Consider the following 15,731-nt stretch of genomic DNA (forward strand, 5'->3'; position numbering starts at 1 on the left):
GTGCACTTGCCTAGTCAGTATGGCAGTACCAGACTGCACGCAGACTCTGCAATGGCAGGTCTTATACACATTTTGCAAGGCTGCTTCTGTGTGTGGCACAACCAGTGTTGCAAGCCCACCAGCAGCATTTGGATTCACAAGCCCTGGGCACACTCAGTGCACTGTTCTAGGGTCTGACAAGTAAACCAAATCAGCCAATCATGGACTCACTAATCCATACATCCATTTACAATAGGGAGAGCATATGCACTTTAGCACTGGACAGCAGTGGTAAAGTGCCCAGAGTCATAAAACAGCCGCCAACAGGTCAGACAAAATATAGAAGGAAGGCAAAAAGTTCAGGGATGACCCTGCAAAAAGGGCCAAGTCCAACACACTCCAATTCTGCCTTTTCACTTGCTGCACCACCATTCTGAGACACGATGCATGAATCACGTTTAGAACCAGATCAAAAATAGAACCAAAAAGAAAAATACAGTATGTGGCGTCGTTGTGGTCTGCACTAATCTAGTGATGTACACCAATCACTGTGGGTCAAGTACAAATACAAGTTCAAATCCTCACCGCTGACCACCAATGTTAGATCTGGGGGTCTCTAGTTGGCAGAAGTAAGTACCTGTGTCCAAATAGGGACCCTTACTTCTAGTCAGGGTAAGGGGGATACACACTGTTGATAACCCCTGCTCACCCCCTTGGTAGCTTGGCACGAGCAGACAGGCTTATCCCTAAGGCAATGTGTGAAGTATTTGTACCAACACTCACAGTAATATAGTGAAACACCACAAATGGACACTACACAAGTGGGCTATAAAAATATACATCTCTTTATATAGATTAGGCAGATCAAAACGACATAAAAAAAAATCATATTAATCTCTTCCAATCATGGGTTGTCAATAAAAAGGATTACTGAAATAATGTTCTTTTATAGGAGAAAGTTCTTGTAAGGATAAAAACACTTGTGGGCTCAATATGGCAGTGAGCTCTCGTTGCTAGATTGCTAGCGTGGGGAAGGTACTTGCAAAAATGTCAACAATGTGCTTCTCAATAAGGACACTCTTGGCGTCGGGAGTATCACTGTAAAAACGGGGCCCTTAACAACCAAATGCCCCCGCTGTACTCTTAGCACAGAATGTGCTAGTGGGGCTTGCTTAAATTCCCTTCAGAAACTCCCCCTTAGCGAATACGCGGGATTGCGCCAGTCACAAAAAGGACGCTGTCTATGAATCTCGCCCCCGCCGTAGCACTGAAGGTGCTACAGTTGCATGCTCAACTTTTGGCTTGAGAAATCACTGCCCCATGCAAATGTGCAGACTCACGGCAGGCGCAGAAGATTGAATCACTACTTTCAGGCGGCTGGCAACATCGCGTCTGCACACACACTTTCCCCAGCGCCGGCTTCGGTCCCAGATCGGAGCTAGTTACCTTCTTGATGCAAAGGGGGACTTGGCAGCCCTTGCGGATCCCCGGCTTCACTCACAGAGTCTTCGTTGATGAGCGAGAAGACGCCTCGCTCTTCCTCCAATCCTAGCGCAGCTCCAGCCTGACGAGCCCCTCTGTTGCTAGGCGATACAATCTCAGCGCGGCGCTCCCCTGACGTCGGCACTGACTGATGAGGCTCCCGGGCTGGCGGCGGTGATGTTGCATCATACAGTGCTTCTTTTCTCCTTCCTCGGAACGGGAATGCGGCGGTGATTTCGGCCCCTTTGATTACGGCCTTGGATAGTGCATGGGCACACACTCTCGAGTGCCGAGGAAGCCCTTCAGGGGATTCGCAGTAGAGGCACGGCAGACCCCACGCAGAGCCCCGCTGTGTGCCGACAAGCACACCGAGTCCACACCACACAGGCAAGCAGGGCAAAGATTAGGAGGCCATCGTCAGTGCGCAGCCACACACACAATCAGATCCAGAAAGATGGTTTCTTCTGCAATCTTTTGTGTCCCTGAGTTTGATAACAGGATGCCAGCTCTTCACAGGCCCTTGGAGATAGGTGGTCTTCAGAGGGGGAAAAGCACACAGCCCAGCTCCTCTTCAAGTAAGGGGGACACAGCACACAGCAGACAGTCCCTTGGTCCTCTTCCTCAGCAATCACTGCAACTGTAGGTCAGCTCACAGGCACTCAGCAATGGCAGCACTGTTCCTCTGTCTTCCTGACTGTTCTTCTTTGGCAGGGATTCCTTCTTGATCACAAAGTTTCCTAATCTAATATTACAGGGGTCTCAGTTCTACTTTTATATCCCAAAAGTCTTTGTTCTTCTTGTGTGAGGGGTCCTGGACCCAGTCCATACCAGTTCTGGGTGCACTCTGCCAGTGCACCTCTTCTTCCTTTGTGAGTGTGGGCCAGGGCCATCAGACGCACCGCAGTAGGTGGAGCCAGCATTGTGGCAGGCACAACCTTATTCCGACCCAGGTGTACTCCTCCCCACCACTCTACATGCAGATGGGGCTATTCAGCCTAGTGCTGACTCCCCCAGCCTCCAGGAGCCATCCCCAGCCCCTGTCACTCACAAACCTGACCATCAATCCCCAAACAGGCAGAGGCGCACAGAAAGGCTGAACAACAAAATAGCTACTTTCTAAAAAGTGCTATTTCCAAATTTAGAATTTAAAAACCATCTTCACTAAAGATGTGTTATTAAATTCTGAGTTCAGGGATACCAGGTTACATATGTCTATATTGCGGTTATGGGAAGATATTCAGGTAAACATGTTACACAGCATTCCCCATGTATTCCTATGGGCAAGATAGCCTTTCAATAGTGAAAAACGAATTTGACAGTATTTCACTATCAGGACATGTTACTAGTACTAGTACATGTCCTGCCTTTCACATACACTGCACCCTGCCCAGGGGGATACATTGGGCCTACCATAGGGGTGTTCAATGTGTAAGAAAAGGGAAGGGTCAGGTCTGGCCAGTGTGTAGACAACAAGAGAGATGACTGGGCTGTTCCTAGGGGGAGAAAGAAAGAAGGAGAAGGTCACTAAGGTATAAGGGCTAGTGCTCAATGGAGGACCACCCCTGGGTATCCAATTTGTTGGATATAATGGCCTCACACACCCTTGCGAGTGTCATACTTCATCATAGGCAATGCTCCTCATCGGGCAGGCGGTGCAATGCCCAACGGGCTCACCTCAAAGAGGGGCTCTTTATCGGAGATCTTTTAACCAACTGCCTATGGGTGAAATGGGGGTGAGGGGCCAGGACAGAGTAGATAGTGTGGGTGAGGATAAAATGCGGTACAAGGTACCGGAAAACAATTTTATTCTGGTGGTCCTCTACCACAATTAAAATCAAGGGCAGCCGGTGTTCATGGGAACTTTGGTTTCCCAGATTGGACTGGGGCTAAAGTGCAAGTGGTGTGGTCAACATGTTTCTCGCTTCTAGTACATTGACTGCGATTCTTCAGGACCTAATAAAAAACTACAATCTACAAAACATGACCTAATGATTAGTATCAGTGTTAAATACAGCACATAAGTTGTACTACCTGTTTGACCCTGCTCTTGCCTAAAGGTTAGAGTTATGGAGTGTCAACAGTACCCGGTGGGTCTGACATCAAGGGAGAAGCCATAGGGGTTGATGTTTCTACTGCTTGTGTCAGGGCCAGTAATGCCTACCCATCTCACCAGGTCCGGATAGTGTGTACACAGGCCAGGACAACATGGCAGTTCACAGACTGCGCACAGGCACTGCGGTGGCAGTCCTGAGACACCATTTTAGGGCTACTCATGTGGGTGGCACAATCAGTGCTGTAGGCCCACTAGTTGTATTTGAATCACCAGCCCTGGCACACTCAGTGCACGTTACTAGGGACCTACTGGTAAAACAAATATGCCAATCATGGATAACCAATCACAGTAATAATTTAACTAGGGAGCACTTGCACTTTGGCACTGATCAGCAGTGGCAAAGTGCCTAAAGCATCTAAACCAGCAAAACAAAATGCATCACAGTGTCAAAAACGTAGGAGGTAGAGGCAAAAAGTCTGGGGAAACCACGCAAAGGATGCCAGGTCTAACACATGCCTTACCATCCTGTTTGAGGCCCTCCTACCCATAATACCTACTCTCTCCTCCCTCTCCCACATTATATTTATGGATAGTTTATAAAAAAAAATCTTTGGCCTGGTCCACGGAGACGAAAATGTGTAATTGTCCCTTATAGAGAACTGTTTGGATTGCTGAAAAATCCCTGCTGGTGCCCCTTGTCTCTTGAAGCTGTCAATCAGTGTCTTAAACTCTTTGCGCCACTGCGCTACTGATGAGACAAGGCTGAAAAGATTTGAAAGGAATAATCTTCTGAGGTTTACTATGCTTTATCTATTATAGAACTGGTCAAATCCGCTCTTTTATAAGAAAGTAACCAAAATTCACTAGAATTGTTTGCGGCTATTTTGAATTAGGGAGCAGAAAAGCAGAGAAGCAGTGTGCCCATGCGATTGTGAGATCCACATCTTTTTCGGCTAGTTCTGGGGACACATACTTATTGATTAGATCCAAGATCAATTGGGTGGCATTCTGGCCATTCTCTCGTCCCTCAGGGATCCTGACATAGTGCAGATTAGTACAACAAGTTCTATTTTCAACATCTTCAAGTTTTAACTGTAGCTTAGCTAATTCTGACTGGGGCTTCAAGGTCGTAGAGTCTTGTTTATTCTTGCAGTCTTCTAGATCAGATTCTGTGCTGCACTTGTTCGACTCGCGAGCTGGGCAGCTGAATGTTTGAGTTAATCTGACCAAGTTGGTAGTTTGTCTCTTTATCAGCCTTCTCTTGCGAAACTTTCATCTTCCTGATTTCGCCTAATATTAGCTGCAACATCTCCTCCACTGAGGACGGCCGGGTGTGACAAGACCGCCTGAGCCAATGTCATCTGATGAGTCTGTAAAGGGTTTGGGATTGAGAGGGTGAACGTGGCTTTGCATGGGTTTTCGGCTGCTTTCAGTTGGTTGATTCATTCGGGCGGGGGGATTTGGGTTGATAGAGTATTTGAGGTAGAACATATGCTGCCCAGGCTGACCATGCCTCCACGCAGGTCCGCAGCCTTATTTTGAAAGGGCTACTAACAGACGTGTTAAAAACTAACCCTCTCCTGTGGAACTCAATGTTATTTAAATTATTTTCACACGTAGTTGCAGCAGTTTCTATTTCGAAGTCCTGGAAGGGCTCTAGTATTCACCTGATTTAAAAAAAAAAAAGAAAGAGGTTTGACCCTTGGAATTATCGCTTAACAGCCTTGTTGAACTGTGAAGGAAAATTATTCAATAATTGCCTAATTCCATTCACCCTAACTGGATTCCATCCAGGCTGTTCGACAATGGAAAAAATTGCAGCACTGACCATTTTGGCAAAGAAAGCAAGATTCAAAAACATCACTCCCTGCTCTTGTTTTTATTGATTACAGTACCGCTTTCATAAAATCAGCTGTAGAAGATTTTGAAATAAATTGTTAAAATGGAGCATTGATTCGTCCCTGCTTAATTTTTTAATCGAATTACATGAAAAAAGACTTGGGTAAGAGTGAAATTAACCCCTACGAACACTATTTTTCATCAAAAAATGTATCAGTAAATGGTCTTAAACAAGCTTATTATTTTTACTGTACATTTTCGACTTCCTAAGGTATCTAGATGGAGTAAAGCGTTTACTGGCAAAAGCTAGTAAGTAACCAAGGTATTACTCACTTGGCGTTTTATGACTATATTGTTTTACTCTCTTTAACCCCAAAAGTTCTAAAGCACCAGCTACCCAAACTTAACACCTACAACCTTGAAATCGATTTCCATGTTGACTTTTGCAAAACAAAAATTGCAATATTTGGAAACAAAAGTGAATCCCATTGGTTGGGGGCTTGGTAATGCAACCATAGAGCAACAAGACAGCTATGCATAATTGGGCGTAACTGTTGATTCAAACCTCTCTTGTTGGTTCACATGAAAATTAGGAGGCAAAAGCCAAACACAATTGTAAAAGCCATGAGAAGATTTTCAAAGCTCGATGGAGGAACAGCAATAACATCAAAGCTCACTCCCTTTCTGCTTTCTGCGTCTGCGGTAGTCAACAGTAAAACATTAACAGAGCTAGAAAAAACCTATATATATAATATAAAGCAACGTTTAAGTCTGCAAACCTCTACTTCTCAAAGCAAAATAAGAATGAAATTAAGTATAAACCCTTGCTAGGTTTATACAATACCTTAATAAACTTCATTTGTGACTGTCAACAATAACAGTTTCACTATAAAATGTCTTAAGGCCCACGCACCGCCTGCTCTTGAAAAATGAAAAGAAAACTATTTATTTTTATTTTTTAAACGCAACCCGTTTTCCTTTAAGGAAAAACGGGCTGTATTAAAAAAAATGATTGCTTTATTTTAAAACAATCACAGACATGGTGGTCTGCTGACACCAGCAGGCCACCATCCCTGTGATTTTAGCGATTACAAATGGGTCGCAAATTGTGACCTGCCTCATTAATATTAATGAGGTAGGTCTATTTTCAACCCATTAGGAAATGCTAAATGAAACTCAGGGGTCACATGTATTAAAAAAGCATTTTGCAGTTACCAAATTAGCAATTTTTACCGAATCGCTATTTGGCAATCGCAAAATACTATCGGGCACATGCATCATTGTAGGATTTTGCACTTCCTAAATTGCGAAAATTAAGGAATCGCAATTTAGGAATTGCAAAATCCTATGCATCAAGAAATCCTAAAAGTTTTTAGGATTTCTTAATTTTCAGAAATTGCGATTCGCAATTAAGGAAAGGCATTACATTGATTCCTATGGGCCTAGAGGCCCATAGGAATCAATGCCGTTTTGCATTTCTTTTTTTTGGAATTCGCAATTTTTTGATGCATTGCAAGGGTGCAGAGGGGGGTCCAAAGGACCCCCCCTCCACCCCTGAAATGTATTTTAAAGTGCATGTTTCACACACACATGTCCTAAGGACATGTGTGTCTGTAACATGACACTTTCCAAAATGCATTTTTGTGCTTTTTTAAAGATTTTCGCAAATTAACACGAGGGTCAACCTCGTGTTAATTTGCACTTCCTATTTCAAAATTCGCATTTTTTTAAAAATTGATGCATTGCATTTAAGAAATCGCACAAATGCGATTCCTTAAATGCATTCGCATTTTTAGGAAATGCAAAAAAAACGAATTTTGAAAAATTGTTTGATGCATCCCAAAAACGTATTTAGGAAGCGCAAACGGCCGAATTTACCGATTCGCACCGTTTGCACTTCCTAAATAGGTTGATGCATGTGCCCATATGTATGTAAGGAATCACCAAAGATTTGGCGATTCCTTAATATTACTAAAAAGCGATTAGCTAAATAGGTAATCACTATTAGATAATACTACTCCATTTGTTCCTAAGGCCCATAGGTGCAAATGGTTTTGCATTAGCTAATTTGCGATTACCTAATTGGTAATTGCAACTTAGGTATTGCAAAGACAAGGGTGCCTGGGGGCCAAAAGCCCCCCTGAAACACCCCCAAATAAATGTGCACATTTAAAGTGAAAAGAATAATTGATGGACAGAATGCAGAACAATGTCATACATTCATCCCAGTACAGAGATCTGGGCTAAATTAATCGTTTTTTTGCTCACCATGCCATTCCAGTTTGGACCCAGCCATATGCAAATCAGTCTTGACACTGCGCCCAATGGGAATAGTCCAGCCTGAACTTCCAGGCCAGGTCTTCCCTGGACTGGAAACAAGCATCCTAGGACCGGTTTTGGGCTTTCAGCCCTCATCAGCCAGGATAGCTTGACTCCAGTGGCATGGAGAGCACGGCCCCATGTCTGGGCATACCCATCCCACTTGGGGTGACAAATGCAAAAAGAACAATTGAGGGACAGAATGCAGAACAATGTCATACATTCACCCCAGTACAGAGATCTGGGCCTAAATCCTCATTTTTTTTGCTCACCATGCCATTCCAATTTGGACCCAGCCATATCCAAATCGGTCTTGACCCTGCACACAATGGGAACAGTCCAGCCCGAACTGCCAGGCCAGGTCCTCCGTGGACTGGAAACAAGCAGTTCGGGCTGGACTGTTTCCATAAGGAAGTTCAGGCTGGACTGTTCCCATAAGGAACAGGGTCAAGACTGATTTGCATAGGCCTGGGTCCAAACTGGGGTGGTGTGGTGAGCAAAAGAATGATGGATTAAACCCAGATCCTTGTGACTGGGGGTGAATGTTTGCATTGTCCAGCATTCCGTCCATCAATTGTTTCTTTTGCATATGTAGCCCTAAGTGGAAAGGGTATGCCCAGACGTGGGTCCCGTGCTCACTACTCCACTGGATTCAAGGTAGCCTGGCTGATGAAGGGTGATGCCCTGAAACCGGTCCCAAGATGCTTGATTCCGGTCCAAGGAGGACCTGGCTTGGCAGTTCGGGCTGGACTGTTCCCCTAAGGAACAGGGTCAAGACTGATTTGCATATGGCTGGGTCCAAACTGGGGTGGTGTGGTGAGCAAAAGAATGATGGATTAAACCCAGATCCTTGTGACTGGGGGTGAATGTTTGCATTGTCCAGCATTCCGTCCATCAATTGTTTCTTTCACATTTAAAGCGCACACATGCCCAGGGCATGTGCGTGCTACATGACACTTTGAAAAATGCATTTTTGTGCATATTTCAAAATTAGCATTTAGAAAATGCTTGGCACATGTGGTAAGGGAATCACAAATTGTGATTACATTTGTAGTCACAATTTTAGGTTATCGCTATTTTTACGATTACCTAAAATTGTGACGACAAAGACTTTTATGCATCTTGAAAGGCTATTTTGCATTCGCAAATGGCCGAGATAACTGATTCGCACTGTTTGCGAGTGCAAAATTGTTTGATATAAGTGGCCCCTGGAGTTTCATACATTCAAATAGCGATTACCAAATTGCGATTCACAGAGAATTGCAATTAGGTAATCGCTGTTTGAAATAATGATACATGTGCCCCCCTAATGTTTGAGAACCTAAATCAAAGCAAGTCCAGAAGTCTTGCTTAATTACTTCACTGATGTTATCCAAATTAAGGGCATCACAATCCTTCAGAGCTGGAATCACTCTCATCCTTGTCTAGCATTGAATGAAAGCAATTGATGAAAAGAATTTCGAGTCAGACTTACCGCAACGAAGACATTGATTATCAAATTATAAATACAGTGACTTTGTCCATACTTCCTACTCAAATTATAATTCATGGCTGGAAGAAAAATAACTATTTGAGAGTCAGCTCAATTTAAATTTCCTCTGGCTCAGTTAAAAAAAACCTTGGAATCCTCATCTGAACAACATCGGATCGTATTGCCCATGTAGCTATAAACTTGAAAATACAACATAATACAACATATTTTCTGTGTCTGTCCTAAATTGTTAAACCTGCTGAAACTATATCTTCGAAAATATTTTAACTAGTCAGATATTCGGTCCACTATAAAAGTAATTAAATTCTCTTTTGCTAATCAAGCTTCTTCTTTTATATCATATGTGTGCTGACCAGATTCTTAGATTCAGCTTACCCTAAAGCATTTTCAGGATTTAATTAATTAATGGAGGTCTTTTTATATTTAGACATTTTTAATTTTTGGTGGGCTTCTTTATTATTTATTGCTTATTGATTACATTGTTCTTTTTTTTATTACTTTTTATTCAATCAAAAGCAACCAAAAAAAGAGACATCAGGGGACACAATTCAAAATAATATCGGCCATTAACAGACATTCCATACCATCAAAATATTGTACGGATATACCATTGAATGGATCAAGGGGACATGTGCTCTTCAATTTCCTCGGGCCCTGTCGGGGGGGGGGGGAATCAGATATCCCCTCTATAGTGATTCCAGGACCCCCAGATCTTACACCACTTTCCCAGGCAGCCCCTGGTGGAATACACTGCCCTTTCCCTGAACATACACCAGTCCAAATCCTTCCTCCACTTTTCCACCCCAGGCGGCTGGCGAGCTCCCCATAGTTGCGTGATATTGCGCTTCGCAATCATGAGTGCCAGTGTTGCCCATTGCTTCTTGTACGAATTAAGATCGGTTGGTGCCCATATATTCAGAATACACCTGCGGGCTTCCAACTGCATTTCCGTGCCTAGGACTGTGCGCAACATGCAATGGACCTGACCCCAATACTCTTGCACTCTTGTACAATGCCACAGGATATGCATAAAGGTCCCCAGTTCCCCACAAATAGCAGCAGAACCAGTGGTTCGGGGTCATGCCTAAGAAGGCTTAGCAATCTTGGTCCATGAGGACTTCTTCTGGGATCATGAAGTAATTCCCATGGAACAAAGAAATATCCAACCCTTAAAGGTCAAATGTTGGCTTGACGCCAAGGACTCTCCAACTGATCTAATAATTTTCAACGCTTACATTCCACCAGGTTCCTCGAATGACGCTCTTTTGGTCAAAATATTCGAAGATAAAGAAAGGGTGGTGGAAGGGAGAAATTTTCCTTCTGCTTTCCTCATAGGAGACTTCAATGGTAAAATATCCAACGATCTTATAGATAAATGGGAACACGAAGAACAATCAGAAGCTCTATCAATCCCTCCCCCACTATTTCCATCTGGTATCAAAGCAGATAAACGAGGAAAAATCTTACTATCTTCCCTCCCCATAATAAACGGCTTCATCCTAAACGACGTATAGAAGGAGACATTCTGGCATCCTTCACAAGAAAAGGTACTCTTACCGCTTCTAAATTAGACTATATAATCTGCAGTCTAGTTCTGCTTCACAGGATTGTAAAATTAATTATAACATTTTATCAAGGAAGTGATCACGCCATATTAAGACTTGAAACCGAAATAATATTGCAACGCACATCTCTGGCACCTATTATGCATGCACAAAGTTCAGTACTTGTGAATCACACTCAAAGGAGAATATTATGGGCAGCCACCGCTTTTAATAAAATCAACTATGCAATCGACAAGGCAAAAGTATTACAATTTACGCATTCCTGTGACCCAATAGAACATTTTTAAATAGTCCTCAATAACCTAATGCAAGCTCTAGAGGCAAATTTAAAAATCCAGAGGAACAGTGCTGCAATTCAAATAAGAAAGACCTCAGACATAAGAGCCACCACATTAAATAAATTAATTTGTATGCAATTTCAAAACCCTTCTAAGACGAGAGCATCGGAAATAAAACATCTAAAAAGACACCGGAGGAAAGATAAAGAAAAATTGCTATATTCGCAGCAGGACAAAAACAGGGTCGAAATTCAAACTGCAGCAAATCAAAATAACACCCGTCTGTATTGGAGCTTAATAGTCAAACAAACAGGATCAAAGAAATCTCGGCAAGCAACACCAGTTCCCCCGAAGGAATGGGAAAAATTCATACGTAATCTATACAAATCAAACGGGAACCAAGAAAATCTGAATTTTCCACTATGTATGCAGACGGAAAATGAATGCAATATTTCTTCTACTGTGGCCAGTCAAATTGAGTACCATATGAAGAAAGCAAGATCATCTGCGGCAATGGGCACGGACCAAATTTCCGATGAAGGCACTACAAAGTAACTCTGTGGAATGGAGCAAATTCCTAGACCCATTATTCTCACACTGCTACGATACTGGGAACATTCCCAAGTCATGGAAGGGGAGTATAGTCATCCCCATCTATAAGAAAGGATCCTGGCTGTATCCAGGCAACTACCGACAGATAGCCTTGTTGGACGCAATAGGGAAGATCTTTGCAGCAAGTGTCCTGGACCACCTCAAAGATTGGGCTTTTTCTTCCGGAGCGATCCCTCTAAATTAGGCAGGGTTCAGGCAGAAACATTCAGTAACAGACAACATAGCGGTTCTACAGACTATTATCGACAAATTCGTAACACTGAAATCGCAGGTCATGTGCTCGGTGTTTGTCGACTTTTCAACCGCATTTGATAGAGTGGACAGACCAACACTCTGGAAGAAACTCAGAAATCTGGGAATCCCGGAAACTCTTCTCTACCTTATTATTTCATTGCACTCAGAAACGTGGTGCCAAGCACAACTGGGACGAGAAAAGGGTCTAACCAGCCGAATCGCAACATCAAACGGTCTCAGGCAAGGCTGCCTTCTGGCTCCCCTACTTTTTTCGTTATACCTTAGTGATCTTCCAGACAGTTTTCTACAGGTTATAAATTTCCCCCCAAAGATAGCATCTTATAGCATACACACCATGATGTACGCCGACGATGTTGTAATCTTTGATCTTACCCCTTTCGGATTACAAAGGAATCTAGATGTACTAACTAGATATACAGAGGAAAATGTTCTGGTTCCAAACATATCCAAAACAAAAATAGTCCCCTTTAGAGGGCGAAAACATTACACAACTTATAACTGGACACTAGGAGGAGAAACGCTAGAAGTGATAAAATAATATACTTATTTGGGTCGGATCTTTAATCAATCACTAGGAAACTCTAGCCACCTAAAGCTTCTAAGTCAAAAAGCATATATTCATGCAGGTGCCCTCCAATGATTATACTCCTCTTCTGGACAACGACACTTTCATCCCTTACGTCAGGTTTACAGCTCTAAGATCCCCCCGATTCTATTGTATGCTCTAGAATATATTCCAATTGCCCAGTGGCATCAAATTCAAACAAAAGAAGGGAAAATCCTTCGTAAACTGGCTAAGGTACAAAATCTTGTCCCTGCACAAGCTCTGCATTTAGAATTCTCCTTAGTCAGTTCTTTTGCCAGAGCAATTACAAATCTATTAAGATGGGCGTACTATCGTCTACACGCAGACCAAGGCACTTTAAGATAGTTACTAAAAAAAGAGACATTCAAGACCGATTTTACGAAATATACTCTAAGCCAGAACTTGATGATTGCTTTCAAATTATCTAATTGCACAATAGAACTCACGCTCAATTGAAGCTCTTTCTGAAACATCTGACGTCAAGGATTAGTTACGATCTGGACTTTTGCACTGTTCCAATTTACATCATTACGAACATTATGCAGAAACAATTTTTTACAAACAGGCTCAACGATATATCCATTTCTCCTTAAGGCAAGGAATTCGGCGGTGCATTATTTTACTGCAGCTTGGGTTACTCCCTCTTAAATCACTGACTTTTAAATGGTCCCATAAAGAACAGGTCTCCAGCAATTGTGATCTATGCAATGGTGGTGTGCAAAATCTGAAGCATGTATTGTTGGTATGCCCAAACCCGATAATTGAGTCAAGGAGGCGCTATTTAAAACCAATACGATTTAGATATAATACCGCATCTGTGCAAAATTTGATAATGCTTTTAAACTCTTCCCCAGACGAATTTGTATGTCATCATTTGTTTACATTTTTTAAATATTTTTTAAATTTGTATTGATTGTTTTATGTGTATAGTAACAGAAATTATATATGAAATTTGTTGTTCTCAGTAGAGAACTAAATCAAATAAATTGAACTTGAACTTGTGATGTACGATCTATGTAAGATCTTTAGTTGCATCAGTCGGAGTTGCATCGGAATTGCCACAACCTTCAGGGACGACACCGCCTTCTGCCAGGCCTCATCATCGAGCTCCAGCCAATCATCCTGCCAGCGCCGTCTTAGATCTACCAGCGGGTTTTCCATAATATTGACAAGCTTCTTGTATCTCAAAGAGATAGCCCTCATAGGGAGATGGCCGTCTGACACTCTGTCTTCAAGGGGAAAGGCCTCAGGCAGTGCCGTGCCCCTGGGGACATGAGTAAGCAATGCATGCCGTACCTGCAAAAAACGGAAATATTCACCGTCACTCAGGTGATATTGTAGCTTAAGGGAGGCAAACTAGAGTATCGTGCCTTCCCCCCAGATGTCCCGCACATGCGTAATTCCAATTAGGTCCCACTTGTCAAAACCTTTCGACTTCCACAAGCTACCCAACTTCTCTGAGCTCCACAATGGAGTGGCGAACGTAAGCTTCCCTTCCTATTTAAGGTGCCCATTAGCTGCGTGCCATACCTGCACGGCAGTCTGTGGGGTTTAGCATAAAGTGCCCTAGTGTTGTCACCTCCTGGCATTAACCAGCGTTCCATGGCGTATCCAAGGTCATTCGGAGCACCATATATCCCGTGGTTTCCTGCCACCAGCTGCGAGGCCCAGTAGTATTTCCTGAGATCTGGCAAGCCTATGCCCCCGTCATACCAGGGAAGAGTACGTTTACGAAACGCAATGTGGGGTATACCATCCCAGAGTAACTGCCTTTGAAGGGATTCTATCTCCTTGAAATAAGCCGCTGGAACGGGGTCCATTGCATTCTGCAGTGCATACAGGAAACGGGGCAAGGCCAACATTTTAAAGAGTATCACCCTCCCTAGAAGGGAAAGTGGGAGCGCCTTCCATCGCTCCACATCATTCCTGAATCGAATGAGCGGGGGAGACAGATTCCGGGCATAACGGAGTTTAGGATCTAAGGTGATATAGATCCCAAGATACTTGAACCCCTCCGTTGCGACCTCTATCGGGCAAGCACTCGGAACTTCTGCCGGGTCCCCGGTGAGGACAAAGAAGACCGACTTAGACCAATTAATGGCAAAGCCCGAGTATCGTCCGAATATAGCCAATACACCCAAGAAACCGCTCAGGGACCACTTCGGATTGGTGAGGTAAAGAAGGATATCATCAGCGTAGAGTGAAATGTTATCCTCCCACTCCAAAGACCATCTCATCCCACGTATTGATAGGTCCTGTCAATGGCTCCAAGGCCAATGCGAATAAAAGTGGAGACAGGGGGCATCCCTGTCTGGTACCCCTGCTTAAAGAAAAATTGGGAGACTTGCGATTGTTCACCACTACACGGGCCAATGGGGCCGAGTACAAAAGGCGCACCCAGTCAATAAAATCTGGTCCAAAGCCAAGTTTCTCGAGGACAGCAAAAAGGTAGTGCCATTCTACTCTATTGAATGCCATTGTGGCATCTAGGGACACCAACGCCGCAGGCTCCTAAATTGCAAGGCCCAAGACCCCATGAAGTCGGCGCAGGTTAAGGGCAGTATTGCGGCGTGGCATAAAGCCCGACTGGTCCGGGTGCACCAAGGTGGTGATAACCTTGGTCAGTCTCGTAGCCAACAACTTCGCCAGAACCTTGGGTTCTACTTTCAGCAGCGAGATAGGTCTGTAGGACGGACAGCATTCTCTGGGTTTACCCTCCTTATGGATGACCAAGATGTTGGCAATGCGTTGGTCATATGGAAGCTGCCCCTTTTCTCTACTCGATTACATTGTTCTTTATATAGTTTTGTTATTGCTGTTTAGTGACTTTTTATCTTATTTATATTTATTGTACTCATTTTATAATTAATACAATGAACCTGATGATGATAGTAAAAATGTAACACAATTAAAATGTGTTGCATTAACTTGGACTGATGTTTTTGTGTTTTTCTTGTCCTTTATGAGGACAGTATATATTGAAAAAGATATGACTGTTAATCACAACAGCTATGCCACATATAGAAGAGTGATAATTGTGTTTATCTTCTCTGCTAAAGGTTCTTCCACCTACAGTCTACATGCGAGTGACTGATAATATTCCTCAGATAATATCATTCATAGAACAAATCATCAAGAACGGACATGCTTATGCAACAGCTAAAGGTATGCCTTATGGGAGTGATCTGATATTCATTGTTTATTGTGTTATTATGTCTCAAATCAGAAGGCTTCAGAGTTTTAAGGCAACAACTCTGAGAACTCGGAGATG

General features: G+C 43.2%; 1 protein-coding gene across 3 annotated transcripts in view; it reads left to right on the plus strand.

The window, feature by feature from the left end:
- CARS2 (cysteinyl-tRNA synthetase 2, mitochondrial) overlaps positions 1-15,731 on the plus strand; it is a 742,767-nt gene that overhangs the window by 498,736 nt on the left and 228,300 nt on the right. For all 3 annotated transcript variants that reach the window (XM_078657536.1, XM_078657535.1, XM_078657534.1), the window contains one exon: positions 15,520-15,625. In XM_078657536.1, coding sequence (XP_078513662.1) covers positions 15,520-15,625 — 106 coding nt within the window. The remainder of the gene's footprint in view (positions 1-15,519; positions 15,626-15,731) is intronic.

Source organism: Lissotriton helveticus, chromosome 8, assembly GCF_964261635.1.
Source record: "Lissotriton helveticus chromosome 8, aLisHel1.1, whole genome shotgun sequence".
Lineage (NCBI taxonomy): Eukaryota > Metazoa > Chordata > Amphibia > Caudata > Salamandridae > Lissotriton > Lissotriton helveticus.